The 17,684-nt window shown below is 35.7% G+C and overlaps 1 protein-coding gene across 2 annotated transcripts in view; it reads right to left on the bottom strand.

The window, feature by feature from the left end:
- Window positions 1–17,684, bottom strand: part of LOC137031494 (complement C3-like) — a 162,281-nt gene that overhangs the window by 119,495 nt on the left and 25,102 nt on the right. For both annotated transcript variants that reach the window (XM_067402480.1, XM_067402481.1), the window contains exons 11-17: window positions 16,865–17,011; window positions 16,501–16,704; window positions 16,174–16,365; window positions 15,945–16,097; window positions 15,720–15,849; window positions 1,620–1,691; window positions 1,242–1,439 (exon numbers count right to left, since the gene is read on the bottom strand). In XM_067402480.1, coding sequence (XP_067258581.1) covers window positions 1,242–1,439; window positions 1,620–1,691; window positions 15,720–15,849; window positions 15,945–16,097; window positions 16,174–16,365; window positions 16,501–16,704; window positions 16,865–17,011 — 1,096 coding nt within the window. The remainder of the gene's footprint in view (window positions 1–1,241; window positions 1,440–1,619; window positions 1,692–15,719; window positions 15,850–15,944; window positions 16,098–16,173; window positions 16,366–16,500; window positions 16,705–16,864; window positions 17,012–17,684) is intronic.

Raw genomic sequence — 17,684 nt, 5'->3', positions numbered from 1 at the left:
TCAAGATTTCTAAGTACTCTGTACTGTGTGGTAGCTAGTTTTATCAATTCAAAATGATGAGTTAACTTACTTGCTAAATTTAAGGCAATCAGTTTCCTTAAGTTTTTTTAAGTAAACCCAACAGTTTAATTAAGCTTTCTAAGTAAACTCAACTAATTACATTTTACAGTGTATTTAATAAACTGAGCGTATTCATCTGTCAATATGAAACGCGACTTGGCCATTCTAATTAATGATCGGAAGAACGCGTATTGACCACTGTTACTGTAAAATATGCACGTATGTCCATTTAAACTCAATTTTGGTCAAATGTGGATTATATCATTACACTGGCAAGAATATGGTTACATGTAAAGATGCCGTATCAAGTATGACAACGCTACATTCAACTGCTTTTGAAATACGGTGTTTTTTCACTTCCTGAAAAGTAACCGTTTTGGACATACGTGAGTTTCATCGGGCAGCAACGACATGTAACCAAATACACGGTTGCTATTCATTACAAATTCTGCTCTCACGCAGTCCTTACTGTCATGGAAAAACTTTGTCAAATAGACATAGCCGTGTGGTTTTCTCTGAGCCAATGTCAGGCTTTCTGTCATCTCTTCTTCATTCCATTCTGTTTCCGGGGTTTTAGGTGAGTTTAAACTATCCATGTTTCATGCTTCTTTTCTGCAGAATACAGAGCTGTCTTTTTATATTATAGCCTAAATATGCCAGAATGCGGATGTCTGTTCAACACATGCATGACCCTCAACCTTTAAAATTACCCCCCAGGAATTCCAATATGGCATCAAAGTTCAAAAATCATCCATCATCCATTTGTTCCACCCTACAAATGACCCACAGGTCAATACCATAGATATTTCAAAATGCAGAGAATCAATGGACATATTCATAACCCATGTCAAAGGTCAACTGCCATTTAAATTCCATAACCCCAAGGTCATGGAGTTCATACAGCGGTCAACTATGGGGGGATGGGGTAATATTTGGGTGGTCCTCTTGGGGAGGGGTCACGGTCATATGTCAGAGGTCAAAGGTCAAAGTAATTAATCATTTTTTGTCATATGTCCCAGTATATTTTCTACTGGTGCAAAAAGCACAGATGCCACATATGCAACAAAAGAATATATAAGAATGCAGAAGCATCTCCCCTGAAGGTCTGGTTATCGTGATACTGATATTCTACTATGTGACAATCGATATTGGAACAGTTGTCTTAATCAGTTAATACTTACTGCGAGCTAGAATCAGCTCCTCCTCTTCTGTCTTCTTGTTTTTGCGGGTTTTCATCTCATTGCAGCAGTGCAGGAAAACCTTGACACACTCAGGCCCATCTACGATATAGGTGGCTCTTCGTTCACAGGTGTAGCCGAGTTTATTATCTCTCATCCCATCAATGCAGCACTGCTTCATTTCATCAGAGTATTTACCTGCTGTAGAACAAAGAGGGGAGTAGGAGAACATGGTGAGAACTACTGGGGGAAAGACAAAGTTTCCCAAAACATGAACAGTGAAGAGAAATGTTTAGAATTTGTAACAGTAATAAAAAGCCAAGAAGATCCTATCTGATATGAATTGTAAGAGCACAATCTTAGTAAAGTCTAGTTCCTTACCCAGTGTACCAGTGATCTGCAGGAGACTCTCAGCCCTTCGTTTTCTCTTTGAACGGACAGGACACTTAAGCTCTAGAGGACAATTCACTTGAATTAATTTGTATTTCATGAGTTCTCATGTACATATAATTTAATAGAATAAAAGTTGCATGTTTGGTGTGCTGTCTAGAGGGAGGGCTCCGAGCTCAGAATATTGGCCCGGACCCAGTGTACTCCCCCCGGTGTGGTAAATATAGATAGAACTATAAGTGAGGAGGAGGGATGCTGATAAACTCTCAAATGAACAAAGGTAAGTCTGCTGTATTTATACCTCTAGTCATTGGTTGAGTTGATTAACTGAAGGCTCTCCACCTGTGCTAATTATGTTAATTATCTGAACCTGCTCCTCCCAAACTTTGTTAATAAAACATCATATTGTAAAAATCACTTCAGCTTAAAAAACCCAAGAGCAGCAACATTTATTTTGTAAACCTACTCAGATATATTCCCTCTTCTCTTATCTTGAGGTCAATGAAGCAACTGATATTCTATGTTCAGCCTCAACATCCTGCTTTGATAATATCTGTCCTCTCATCTCCAGGCCAGCTTCTGTAAAACGCTTCAGCTACAGATCTCCTCCCAACTATTGCTACCCACTCTGACTCACGTCATCAACACACATCTCACTACTGGCAATTTTCCCAACACATTTAAGCAGGCTCGGGTAACCACACTGCTTAAAAAACAACACTTGATAAAATAAAATAAAATAAATTGTATTTGATATTTAATTTTCATTATCAATTCAATATAAACATGTCATAATTAAATCTAAAATTAATCATATACCGGTATAGATGATAATCTTGATATTTAAAGAATGAAAAATCGATATTGTGTTAATTTAGGGTGTGACAATATACATGGTATACGTGGGGCATTAAAAAGCATTAAAAGTCATTAAATGGATTTTGCGAAAATTAAGGCCTTAAATGGCATTAAAAAGTATTACATTTTATTCCTACAGGCATTACATTTTTTAGATAATTTTGAAGAAAAATAATATTACCAGTTTATATTGAATTTAGCCTTCATAATTAATAACTTTGATTTGCTGTCGTAAAATATGTACATTGGTGTGATACACACACAGTAATCGTAATTGCTTCCTGCCGCTGCCGCAGGCGCACATTTCTGCGTCTGCTGTTCAATGGCTGAGAGGAGCAGCACATTCAGTTGAGGATATGTGCACTGTAAAAAAAGTCAGTAAAATATACAGCAAAACACCGTCAAATTCCAACGGTAATTGAGCGTAAAACCAAAAACTTCCTTTTACTGTATTAAATAGATTGAATAACCGTTAATTGTGAGACTGGATAAAACTTTGTTTTTTACTGTAATAAAATGTTGAAATTATAAATAGTTTCTGTGAAAACAAATAAATATGCATACATTTTACAATTAAATATTGTAATGTTGAAAATGTCTAAAAACCTTAGATTTTATGGTATTATTTGAGTAAAACTACATCTTATGGGGTTGTGCACATTGGAATTCACAGTATAAATCTGTAGATTTTTAAGCAAACAAAAACATTCATTTTTACAGAAGCAAGATGTTAAAAAATCCCACTAAACACTGGACGTCGGATAGACGTGCAGATCATGTCTATATTAGGTCCGTCGGTCCATGACCATTTCTGAACATCTATTCGACGTCCAAACTACACAGTTAAAAAAAAACTGTCAAATTTATGGTAAAATACCGGCAGCTGTGGTTGCCAGGAATATACCATGAAAAAAATGTGGAATCTGTAAAAGACAATACGGTATACTGGTTTTGTAACCCTAAATTTTACAGCAGACAACGTATTTTTTTTACCAAAATCATGGTAGAAAAAAACAAATATATTTGTCAATTATACAGGTCCACTATTTGGACGTCCAACCATGACCCAACTTGGATGTCATCTTGACGTTCAACATTTGACCTTTGAACGGGGTAATTTTTTTGGACGTCATTTGGACGTCAATAACAGATGCAGGAAATTGACATGATTAATATGTAATATTTGTTTTATAGGGCCTATCAACATGATTAATACATGAAGAGCTCAGATGCAAAAGCCTCTAAGTGCCATCTGAAATTTTCTTCTAGAATTATCATTTTTATCAAGCTTGTATATTTAAGTTCAATAATTTCACTTAAATGGCAATGAAAATTACCTATTAATTGTCATTTAAGCGAAAGCACTTAACTATACCACAGCAATATCCCCAGTGTTAAATTAACTCCCAAAGTGAACATATGAGTCCATCTTACCGGGTGTTAAAATAGGCTTGTTTGAGATGCGGTGCAGGCAAGATGAACAGTTCTCTGTTCTCGTAGTGGATCAGAACCGACGAGATCAAAGGCGGATATCGCGTGATTCACACTCGTGCGCTGTGTTGCTGATAAACTGGATGTAATTTAAGTTTTGTTGCTTTTATATGAAAATAAACATAATGAACAATACACCCAAAGTACTTGTTATTTATTTCCATTCGAAAGATGTGCGTATCAGTCATTTTTACTTTAATTATAGACATGTTTTTATATATTTTTTTTAATAAATGGCAACGTTCGCATAACCCATAGAGAGATCACTGTTTCAGAGAGTTTGGGAATATTCACACATTATTTTTACATGTAAAAACATGATATTAGAGTTTTAAAATTAAACATTTTAAATCAGATCAATACATCATGGTTGTTTAAAACAATAAGCTTTAAGCTGTGTCGTCATCAAGTCTTTTCCCATCGTGCTTTTGGTCAGCGCAGTCGGTGGAGAGCAACTGCGCTCGACTGCAGAATCCGACACGTCCGCCTCGCACTCGCGAGAGGTTTTTGACACACGTCGGCATGACATCAGATCAAGGCGGCCCACCCTCGGACACATTTCTAACCGGCATGCATCTCACGGTGATCACCGGTGATCAGTTCTGTGCAGAATTTGCTCATCTCAAACAAGCCTAATGTAACACTGAAGCAGTGTTAAAGTTAATGAGATAATTGATTGATGATTGAGTGATGATTGACAATTAGTGGAGACACCTGATGATAATAAGCAGAATCACTGAAGAAACAACAAGAGAAAAAGAGAGAGACACAACAACTACAACTGACTTCCAGCCATTAAACATTATTACACTTATTATTAACCAGTTTGATTTGATTTCTGTCATACATCAACAAAAGTTCTTACTGAGAATGAACAGATGTTTAGATGTTAATGTTTGAATGAAAGTTTAGTTTGAAGTCACCATGATGGTGAAAAGCATTTCCTTTAGCTGGGCTCTTGACTCTATTGATATTAATTTATCTCTGGCTGCTCAAACTTTGTGTTTGTAGAGCACTTTTGCTATGGCCAGAAAAACTATGACCTGAGCTGTGTTTCCCAATCATAATGTAAACCAAAGGTTATCAATTTAGGTTTACAATGCTTTGGGAATTACAGTTATGATGGTTTTGTTTAGATTATGACATTATTTTTGTGAAATGGTCAGATTCATTGGTGATGTCCCATATTGTCAGTCATATAGATGTTATATTATTTCTTTCTAGTAAGTCTGTTACCACTTGAAATCTAGAAGAGCTTTTATAATCTGAAGAACAGGGGCCGTATTCACAAAACATTTTATCTTACCACTAAGAGTTCTCCTAAATAGCAGTAAAAGTTCTTAGCTAAGAGTTTTCTCTTAAAACCTATTCACAAACCTGCTGAGACAAACTTTTACTAAGGAATAGACTGAAGTCTTAAGCTAAGAGTAAGGGCGGGGTTGACCTCGTTGCTATGGACTATACACACAGTGATTGGCTGATGGGGAGGAGTCAGTGATTTAATCATAGAAATATTGTAGAATGAGGTGTCATGTTTCCATATTAAAATAAAAGTTTAAAAATACAAATGTTGCCCTATTCAAAATAAAATGTTGCCATATTGTTGCCATAAAGGTTTTAAAATATAGGCTAAGTGTCACTAATTAAACTAGTGTATACAGTTAATATATATATATATATATATATTATATATATATATATATATATATATATATATATATATATATATATATATATATATAAGAAAATATATATATATATATAATTTTTTTTTTTTTTTTTTTTTACTCTATTCGATCATTTGTAAGTGTGAACTAATGAAAACCACTGGCACACACTCTAAACAAAAATGGTGCTATATAGCACCAAAAATGGCTCTTTGGCTCCTAATCATAGGGGAACCTTTTTAAGTGCTATATAGCACCTTTGTCAGATGGTGCTATGTAGAACCACAAGAGGTGCCATATAGCACCAGCAGTGGTTCTCATTTAAAGAACTATACAGAGGCTTAACGGGTTCTTTGTATGGCAGTGGTGCTATCTCCGCTAGAAATTTTACATTCCCAGAACATTCTCAGAACGTCCCCACTGGTGTTAAGGACGTTGTCAAGTAATGTTCCCAGTACGTTCAGAGACGGTCACGATGTGGAGTTCTTTTAAGGTTTGGGGGACATTATTTGGTGGACCTTCACAGAACATTCAAGACGTTCTCTGAATGTTTAGGGAACCATACTTTATTTGGAAATGTTCTCAGAATGTCCCTGCTGCCCTTGTCAAAAAGTTGAATTGAAAGCAAAAATAATTGCTTACAATAAAAAAATTGGTCATATTGATTTGTTTGCTCGTTGTTAAGTATATCATCATACGTTGGTCTTTCTCACTGAACAGTAAATGTGTTTTTTTTTTTTTTTTTGTGCTGTTGTGTACCTATGATAATGCATATTATTGACATTTTGAAAGTTTTTATTATGTAGGAATTATTCAGACAGCATCAGGAAGATTCATACAGGCATATGATCCTCAACAATGGTGACAAAATTTTCGGAATAACATTAACTCTGAGTATCACAAAACAAGCTACTAAAGTCACAAAAAAAGATTTTGGTTTATTGTCACCATTGTTGAGGATCATACGCTGATTCGTGATGTCTGTATGAATCTATTAGACACTGCTCAAAACTCTGTATGATGAACTTTAAAAAAAAAAACATTAAAAAAAATTAGTTAATGCAAAACTAACATATAACACACTTATAGATTAGACTCAGATAATGATCGGCGATTTTTTTTTGCTATAACAAGCATATTTTGAAAACATAGTTAAAGCAGCCAGAGAAAATCTGAGGTTAAAATAGCAAGAATCTAAAGAGCCCATCTAAAGCAAACGCTCACCTCTATAACGGTGACTTCAAACTTTATTATTTTCTATAAAACACACAAGTAGAAGGCGATGTTATCATGACCTTGCGCAACTTTAAAATCTAAAAGTTCCTAAAAGTGATGAAAATTCTGAAATTTTACAGAACATTTGGGACATAAAACGTTGTCTTTTGGTAGTGAAAGTGCTGCAGTTCAAGGTTCCTTATATGACTTTAGGGGGACGTTCCAATTTGGTTATTTTATGGTCACATAAGAACATTACAATGAGGATATTTAGGACATTAAACTGAACGTTGCTACATGGTCTTCTGTTGGTCATCTAATAACGTTCCTGATATGAGTTTAGGGGAACTTTCCATTTTGGTTATTTTATGGTCATGCAAGAACGTTACAAAGAGGACATTTGGCAAGTTAACAGAACGTCCTATAGTGATAGTCCCCTAAACATTCCCAGAACATCCTGAATGTTCCATGAAGATCCACCAAATAACGTTCCCCAAACCTTAAAAGAACTCCACATCGTGACCGTCTCTGAACGTTCTGGGAACTTCATGTAGCAGTGCATGATGGGAGCCATGGATGAGTTTTGATTGGTGGCTCCCATCATGCACTGCTACATGAAGCACTTTGTTTGATTGTGACCATTGTTGAGGGTCATATGCTGATTCTTGATGTCTGTTTTTTTTTTTTTTTTTTATATTTCTGTTCTGAATTGTTCTGTAATTTTTGTAGATTGTTCATGTTTGCTTTATTTTTCCCAAAAGTTGTCTGTATTTATTTATCGTCACCGTTCTTGAGAATCATATGCTGATTCTTGATGTCTGTGTGTGTGTTTTTTTTTTTTGTTTTTCTTTAATTCTTCAGCTTGTAAAAGTTCTTCTGAATTTCAAGTGGTAACACATTTACCTAGAATAAGTGATATAACATTTGTTATATCAGCATCTAAACAAAACCACCATGACTGTGATTCCCAAAGCATTGTAAACCCAAATTGCTCAACTTTGGCTGACATCACTATTGGGAAACACAGCTCAGATCATAGTTTCTCTGGCCATAACAAATGTATTCTACAAACACAAAGTTGGAGCTGCCAGAGATAAATTAATTTTAATAGAGTCAAGAGCCCAACTAAAGGAAATGATTTTCACCATCATGGTGACTTCAAACTAACCTTTCATTAAAACATTAACATGTTTAACACTAAACATCTGTTCATTCTCAGTAAGAACTTTTGTTGATGTATGACAGAAATCAAATCAAACTGGTTAATAATAAGTGTAATAATGTTTAATGGCTGGAAGTCAGTTGTAGTTGTTGTGTCTCTCTCTTTTTCTCTTGTTGTTTCTTCAGTAATTCTGCTTATTATCATCAGGTGTCTCCACTAATTGTCAATCATCACTCAATCATCAATCAATTATCTCATTAACTTTAACACTGCCTCAGTGTTACTTTTTAACACCTGGTAAGATGGACTCTTATGTTCACTTTGGGTGTTAATTTGACACTGGGGATTTTGCTGTGGTATAGTTAAGTACTTTCACTTAAATGACAATTAATAGGTAATTTGCATTGCCATTTAAGTGAAATTATTGAACTTAAATATACAAGCTTGATAAAAATGATAATTCTAGAAGAAAATTTCAGATGGCACTTAGAGGCTTTTGCATCTGAGCTTTTCATGTATTAATCATGTTGATAGGCCCTATAAAACAAATATAACATATTAATTATGTCAATTTCCTGCATCTGTTATTGACGTCCAAATGACGTCCAAAAAAATTACCCCGTTCAAAGGTCAAATGTTGAACGTCAAGATGACATCCAAGTTGGGTCATGGTTGGACGTCCAAATAGTGGACCTGTATAATTGACAAATATATTTGTTTTTTTCTACCATGATTTTGGTAAAAAAAAATACATTGTCTACTGTAAAATTTAGGGTTACAAAACCAGTATACCATATTGTCTTTTACAGATTCCACAGTTTTTTCACGGTATATTCCTGGCAACCACAGCTGCCGGTATTTTACCGTAAATTTGACAGGTTTTTTTTTTAACTGTGTAGTTTGGACGTCGAATAGATGTTCAGAAATGGTCATGGACCGACGGACCTAATATAGACATGATCTGCACGTCTATCCGACGTCCAGTGTTTAGTGGGATTTTTTAACATCTTGCTTCTGTAAAAATGAATGTTTTTGTTTGCTTAAAAATCTACAGATTTATACTGTGAATTCCAATGTGCACAACCCCAAAAGATGTAGTTTTACTCAAATAATACCATAAAATCTAAGGTTTTTAGACATTTTCAACATTACAATATTTAATTGTAAAATGTATGCATATTTATTTGTTTTCACAGAAAATATTTATAATTTTAATTTTATTACAGTAAAAAACAAAGTTTTATCCAGTCTCACAATTAACGGTTATTCAATCTATTTAATACAGTAAAAGGAAGTTTTTGGTTTTACGCTCCATTACCGTTGGAATTTGACGGTGTTTTGTTGTATATTTTACTGACTTTTTTTACAGTGTGGGAAAGTACCGGTAGCTGACCATTAGCAGAGCTGGCTATGGGGTAAATAAGCTTGGGCAATATATAATAATAATAATAACACTAATACTAATACTAATAATAATAGCCTAATAATAATAATAATCATAATGTCTCAGCAAAGACTGAAAATTTTTCCCCTTTTTGTAATTTAGCACTAGCCTATTTTCTATGATCTTCTGCTTTCATTTTTGGGCTTCAGTTGGATGCTTTATTTTCATCTTTAGTCAATAGGTTGCTTCTTATGTCCCCTTTCTTCTTCTTGGGTGGCAGCTACAAAGTACAAAAAGGGGCAAAAAACCCGGAATATTAAAATGTTTTTACTCTGGCCTTTGTATGTGTCAGAGAGACAGCCCTGGTAACTTACCGTTGGCATCGTCAACATGCGCGCACGCACACACACGAACCGCTCGCTGCTAGTGCAAGCACAAAAGTAGTCCCGGCCCGCGCGTGTAGCCTGTCAGATACCCCGCTGCCAATCAAATTATGGCATTTCTTGTACTGTCGTCGTCCTGGCCGTTAGAATCGATCCAAAAACCAGTGCAAATATCCAAATAGCAGTTCAAAGGAGCTTGCTAAATATTGGTGGGGACAAATTTGTCATCTCAAAATATTGATAGGGACTAGTACCTAGCGTCCCCCCCTAAACCTACGCCCATGGATATTTGTAAACTGTCTTTCTAAATGTTTCGTTAGCATGTTGCTAATGTACTGTTAAATGTGGTTAAAGTTACCATTGTTTCTTACTGTATTCACGGAGATCAGAGCCGTCGCTATTTTCATTATTAAACACTTGCAGTCTGTATAATTCATAAACACAACTTCATTCTTTATAAATCTCTCCAGTAGTGTAGCATTATTCCGTAAGCCACGGATCACAGCCTCAAATTCATTCTGAATCAAATGTAAGCAATATAACAGTATACAATACTCACATAATTCAACGCATGCATGCTGCATGCATGACGAACACTTTGTAAAGATCCATTTGAGGGTTATATTAGCTGTGTGAACTTTGTTTATGCACTGTTCAAGGCAAGTGCGAGCTCCGTGAGCGTGGAGAACGAGAATTAAAGGGCCAGTAGCCCTGAATCGGCTCATTTATAATGATGCCCCAAAATAGGCAGTTAAAAAAATGAATTAAAAAAAATCTATGGGGTATTTTGAGCTGAAACTTCACAGACACATTCAGGGGACACCTTAGACTTATATTACATCTTTTAAAAAAAAGTTCTAGGGCACATTTAAAAGATGTAATATAAGTCTAAGGTGTCCCCTGAATGTGTCTGTGAAGTTTCAGCTCAAAATACCCCATAGATTTTTTTTTGTAATTCATTTTTTTAACTGCCAATTTTGGGACATCATTAAATATGAGCCGATTTAGGCTGCGGCCCCTTTAAATGCTCACGCTTCCCGCCCATTGAGCTTGTGTTTGCCTTAAACAGTGCATAAACCATGTGCTAAACATGGGTGTGCTGGTTGGGAGGCATCCGGCTAGCGGGACCTTGACAGTTAAGGGGTTAACCACTTAACTGTCATGGTCCTGCTGGCCAGACGCCTCTCAATCAGCACACCCTTGTTTAGCACATGGTTTAGCCCAGATTAAATGAACACTACTCAGTGTGCACACTACAGGCTGTTAAATGTAACACTAAATCGGTGTTGGAGTTAATGAGATAATTAGGTGATATTGAGCAGAATCACTGAAGGACAGAGAAACAACAAGAACTACAACTTCAGCCACAGCCTTCGATGAAATCATCTGAAGATAAAAAACATTAAATCTCTGAAGATCTGATCAAACAACTCCACAAACAGCATTACCAGCTTCACTTATTACTAACCAGATTGACTTAATTTCTGACATCTACAAAAGCTGTTATTGAGAATTAACAGAGGTTTAGATGTTGAAATGTTGATTTGTTGAAAATAATAGTTTGGTTTGATGTCACCGTGATCGAGGTCAGTCTTTGCTTTAGTTAGGCAGTTTGACTATTAACTTTTTTAGTGTTAGTTTTTCTGTGGCTGTTGTAGCTGTTTGTTACAGCAATAATGACAAGAGAAAATGTGATCAGCTGCTTTATGATAAGAATATAATTGTCATGAAGTAGCTTAATTCACTGATCTAATGACTGAGATTTGTAAGAATAAAATGTTAAGTTTGTGTTGGTTCTCTTTTAGAAATACAATGATAAAACTCAGCAAAACGTCCTCACAGCTCACACACAGACATCAAGAATCAGCGTATGAATCTCAACAATGGTAACAAAAAAAAAAAGCATGTCACCATTGTGGAGATTCATAGGCTGATTCTTGATGTATGTTTGTGAGTGAATCTCAATGTATGGAAAGCAAAATAATGCAAAATTTGTAAGATATTGCATATGTTAAATCAGTCATAAGATCAGTGAATTAGGCCATTCATATTATGAAACATCAGATTGTGTTTTCTCTTTTTATTTTTATGCTACAACAAACTCAATCACAGCAACCAGAAAAATTCTAACATTACAAAGACAAGTCAAACTGCCCAACTAAGGTAAACACTAATCACCATGATGGTAACATAAAAAAAACCCTCTTAATTCTCAATAAGAGCTTCTGTATATGGAGTTGTTTAATTCTCTGCTGAGATCTGGAGAGATTTAATGTCTTCTTTCATCTAAGGCTGCGGCTGAAGTCAGTTGTAGTTCTAATGTTTTTGATTTTTTCTGTTCTTCTTGTTTTTCTTTCCTTCGTTCATTCTGCTTGTTAACAGCAGCTATCTTCAATAATGCTCAATAATGCTCAATAATCACTTAATTAATTACTTAATTATCTCATTAAATCCAACACTGATTCAGTGTTACATTTAACAGCCTGTAGTGTGCACTCTGAACAATGTTCATTTCATCTGGGCTAAACCATGTGGCCCTACATGGGCAGAGGTGTAAAGTCCAGGGGTCAGAAAGTAAAAGTCCTGCCATATTTTTTATTCCACCCACTGAAGCAGTGTTAAAGTTAATGAGATAATTAAGTGATTAATTGAGTGATGATTGACCATTATTGAAGACACCTGATGATAACAAGCAGAATCACCAAAGGAGAAAATCACCATCGTGGAAATGACTGTTTGCTTTAGTTGAGCTCTCGACCCTTGACTTTTTAATATTTTATTTTGTTTGGGCTGTTGAAAAAGATGATCAGGTGATGTTGGTTAATATAATTCAAAGGATTTCCACAAAAAGTTACCAAATCCAAAAAATATCACTCATTAAACACACAGACGTCAAGAATCAGCCTGTGAATCTCAACAGTGGTGAGAATAATAAAGCATGTTGCAATGAATTCTGGGAGCCACCAATCAAAATTCATCCATGGCTCCCATCACTGCATGAATAAATTATTAGCTGAATTGTCTTAGTAATTTCCTTTATTCTCACTATTTTTATTTTATTATTTTTTCTGTTTTCATGTGACTTTTTAGCAGCTTGTTTTCTAATGATCTGTTGATCAGAATATGTTTCTTGTCACGGTCGTTGAGATTCACAGGCTGATTCTTGATGTCTGTGTGCCTAAAAGAATGATTTTTTTTTTTTTATTTATTTATTCAGAACAACTTTTGTGAAATATTTTGGATTATATTGAAAAAGCTGATCTTCTTTTCAGAGGATTTCATTTAATCATTATTAGACTTGAATCACTGAACTCATTTAGAGCCGAATCTCTGAGTTAGATTTACATTATTGATTACAGCAGCACTGTGATTCTACAGCAGAAGATCAGCTTTTTCAATGTAATCTGAAGGATTTTCAAAAGTTGTTTCCCAAAACATCCTGAATGTTCATTGAAGGTCCACCGAATAACGTCCCCCAAACTCTCTGAACGTTCTGGTAATGTAACTAGACAACGTCCTTAATACCAGTCGAAGTTCTGAGAATGTTCTGGGAGTGCAAAATTTCTACCAGGGTAACCTGTCACCTAGTAACGTTCCCAGAACGTTGAGAGACCGTCACAATGTGAAGTTCTTTTAACTCCATTCGGAGGACCTGCAGAAAACATTCATATTTTTAGGGGCCAAGCACCGGAGGTGCGGAGGCACGATTGTATCCGTTGGCGTTCCTATTATTATTATTAGGGGCCAAGCACTGAAGGTTCGGAGGCACGTATTGTATCTGTTGGCGTTCTTTTTATTTTTATTTTCGATTCTTCTTCTTCTTCTTCTTCTTCTTCTTCTTCTTCTTCTTCCGCTCTGTAAGTCTATGGCAGCCCATAGAACCGTATGGTAAAAAGTTGTGAAATTTGGCACACAGTTAGAGGACACTCTGACCTTTGTCCATAGCAAATTTGGAGTCTCTAACTCAATCCCTCTACCGCCACCAGCTGTCCAAAGTTGCGCTCATGTTTATGTTAATAACTTTTGAACCGTAAGGGATAGAAATTTTTTTTTTCCCCTCTGATTCCTTGGCTCAAGACGAATCGGTTGCACCCTATGACGTCATTTTCCGTCATGAAAATTTTTCCGCCATTTTGAATTTTCTGAAAAACCTACTTTTTTGAACTCCTCCTAGGCCTTTCCTCTGATTTTCACGAAAATTGAACCAGATCATCTTCAGACCATGCCGACAAAAAGTTATGGAATTCAAGTTGATTCCTTAAACCATTTTTGAAAAAGACACAAACTGGACATCTGGACATAAGGCTGTATCTCCGCAACGCTTTATCATATTTAAACCAAATTTGATACATGTCATCACAAGCATGACCTGAGGTATCATGCAGTGTATTTTTGCTTATAACTTCTGATAGCTTTTTCCAAAAATCATACATTTGGTCTCGTTAGATTCGGGGCATCATGCCGAGTCGAATGACATCCAATTTTCCCATATCGGACATTTTTACCGTCTGCCATTTTGAATTTTGTGCTAAAATGCTGTATTTTACGAACACATTAGCATATCGTTACGAAACTTGGTATGGGTCTTTGGCACCATGCCCTTACAATACTCAAAAAATTTTGTCGCAGCACCACCTTGTGGTTAAAAGTTATAACAAAATTTATGAAAATGCTAATAACTTTTGACTATATTAACCAATTGTAATGGAACTGGTCTCAGTAGATTCCTTGGGTCATGCTGAGAACACCACAAGCATGACCTGAGGCATCATGCAGTGTTTCGAAGCAGTGCCACCTACTGGTGCGGAGATATGAAAAATGGCTATTTTTGCTTATAACTTCTGATGGTTTTGTCCAAAAATCATAAATTCAGGGCATCATGTTGAGTTGTATGATATCAATTTTTTCCATATTGGACATTTTGGCTGTCGACCATTTTGAATTTTGTGCTAAAATGCTGTATTTTACATGCTCTTTTGCCTAAAATTATCTTAATAGGTCTTTAATTGCTCCCTGTTGCAGTTGGTCTGATGCTCACAGCCATGTTGGCTGGCTTATTGTGCCGTTTTTGTGCTTGGCCTCGCAATTGCTGCTTGCAGCTATATTTCAAATTGGTTGTGTTTGACAGCATTTTAATTTCATAAAGTAGCAAATACAGAAAAAAAAAAATATATCAGGCTGTGGCTGAAGAAAGTTGTAGTTTGTGTTCTTATTTCTCTTTCTTTTAGTGTTTGTTCACAGCAGGTGTTTGAATGATTGAAAGAATGTTTCAGAAACATCATACTAACCTTTAAATAACATTCTACTAACATTAGAATGGATATTTCCAATGTTGGATATTTTCATGTTCTTGGAATGTTACAAATCAACGTTCCTACAATGTTGAATTAAAAATAAATAAATAAATAAATAAATAAGTTGAAAGAACATTTGAGGAACATTATACCTTTTAAAAATGTTCCTCTAACGTTAAGAAAACTGGACCTTTTTTTACATTCCCAGAACCAACACTGAATATTTAGAGAATGTTCTTATAACAAAATTCTGTTAGTTGGGACTGAGCTAGGCTAACTGAAGAAGGTGTTCCTTCACAATGAGGAACAAAGTCACTTTCTAAAACCTTCTAAATGGATGTATATTGTAGACACTTACCTGGTCACAACTTGACCCTATTTACACAATTCCTGATGAATTATGACAATGTGTTGTAATGAACATAAACATTTATAAACATTCAGAATGCTAGTTTTACGTCAAAATGTGTTTTCTATATATCACCATTCATCACCCAACACTCAGTGTGTGGTAACCTGGCTTATAAGATCAGAGATGCACCCCTGAAAATAACCCTCAGAAATCTCTGTGTTCAGTGAATAAAGCTATATTTCCATGAGCTGAAATAAATGAAGAAGAAGAAGAAAAAAAAGAAACCTGTTCTGGTGTTTGTTCCTCCTGCGGTGTGTGACTCAAACATCAGACCTGCATCACTGAAAACCCCCATACTGTCCCTTCCACCTCCTGCTGTACAGCCGGTGTCATGTTGTTCTATGACATCCCAGATCTGGAGAAGCAAAAAAGACACCAGTAACATATGTTTTATGCTAGAAACAGTGAGATGAGATGTTTTCACAATGACGTTTGAAGAAGGTCCTTCACCTGAGTCTGAGTGAGTCTGTTCTTGTTAAGGACATGCACAGCCTTGTCAACCACCACCAGCCCAACTCGAGCTCCTGGATCTCCAGTTATCTGCAGCTGAACCTCATCTCCTGTGCCATAAGTATTCATCTTGGTCTTCACCTGAAGCTTGAGCTGTTAAAACGAGAGACATTTAATCAGACCTAGTTGCTATAGGCACATAAGTAAGTTCTTGTCATAGTTGACCCACCGTTCCCATGCACGTGTCCTTCATGTCGACCCAGACTGAATCAGACACCACCTCAGATGAGCCCACATGGTAATAAGCCACGAAGCGGAAGGACGGCACCATGTCTTTGGTTACAGGTAGAGACAGAACCACTAGAGGTTGTCCTCTCCACTTAAACCTGTCTGCTTGAACAATCTGACCTTTACTCAAGATCTGAAAATGAGACAAACAAGTAAAAAAGACTTTAGCACTTTGTACGATTTCAAACACAAGCTGTGGTATAAATATTGACATAATAAATGAATACATATGTGCTGCAGCTGAATAAGAAATAACCATAATCTTTACCATGTATGTGAAATCTTGATCTTTGACTCCTTGACTTTGTCCAGTGTTCAGATTGACTGTCATTTGATCACCGATCTGAAACTCTGCTGCATCAATGCCGATGTGCAGGTAGTTCTTAGAGTTGTCTTTGGGAACATAAGCCTGAGCCGTCATCTTCTTCACTGCCTGCTGTTCATCTCTTAATTGTGGATCTTTAGTCTTTGCCTGAAAAGAACAAATTAGTTTTCTAATGTGTTGTGTACAATATACTCCATTGATTGTTCAACAAACAGTATGTTAACTGACGTATGTTAACATATATGTTACTTTTTCACTAGTACACAAGTGAAACTGACTGAACATTAGTTGAGTTTGCAGGTCTTACAGTGATCTCCAGTGTAGAAGATCCTTCCACAGAGATGATGTTAAACTTCACAATGCCATTGGCTTTTGTATGACCTCTGCGCACTTCAGGATTGACCTCTACTTCAACATTTTCAGCAGGTGTCTGGTCAGGATTTGTTACATAGACCTGTTATAGAATCCAGAGCAAAAGTTAATGTAATTATTATATATATCTACAACCTTTCAGGTTCTTAAGTACATACCCAGCTAACAGAATTTTGTTATAAGAACGTTCTCTAAATATTCAGTGTTGGTTCTGGGAACATTAAAAACGTCCAGTTTTCTTGACGTTACAGGAAGGTTTTTATAAGGTATAATGTTCCTCAAACGATCTTTCAACTTAATTTTGATCTAAAATTCAACATTGTAGGAACATTGATTTTTAACATTCCAAGAACATGAAAATGTCTAGTTTCCTTAATGTTAGTAGAATGTTATTTACAGAGGTGTAAAGTCCAGGGGTCAGAAAGTAAAAGTCCTGCCATATTTTTTATTCCACCCACTGAAGCAGTGTTAAAGTTAATGAGATAATTAAGTGATTAATTGAGTGATGATTGAGCATTATTGAAGACACCTGATGATAACAAGCAGAATCACCAAAGGAGAAAAATAATTTTTTTAAGCCACCATCGTGGAGATGAGTGTTTGCTTTAGTTGAGCTCTCGACCCTTGACTTTTTAGATTTTGTTTGGGCTACTCTGAACATTAGAAAACATAAAAACAGAAAAGAAATAAATAAAATAATAATAGTGACAATAAAGGAAATTACTAAGACAATTAAGCTCATTATGTATTCATGC

Source organism: Chanodichthys erythropterus, chromosome 12, assembly GCF_024489055.1.
Source record: "Chanodichthys erythropterus isolate Z2021 chromosome 12, ASM2448905v1, whole genome shotgun sequence".
NCBI classification, from domain to species: domain Eukaryota; kingdom Metazoa; phylum Chordata; class Actinopteri; order Cypriniformes; family Xenocyprididae; genus Chanodichthys; species Chanodichthys erythropterus.
Note: the sequence above shows the minus strand (reverse complement) of the source record. Positions and strands in the feature narration are given on the sequence as shown.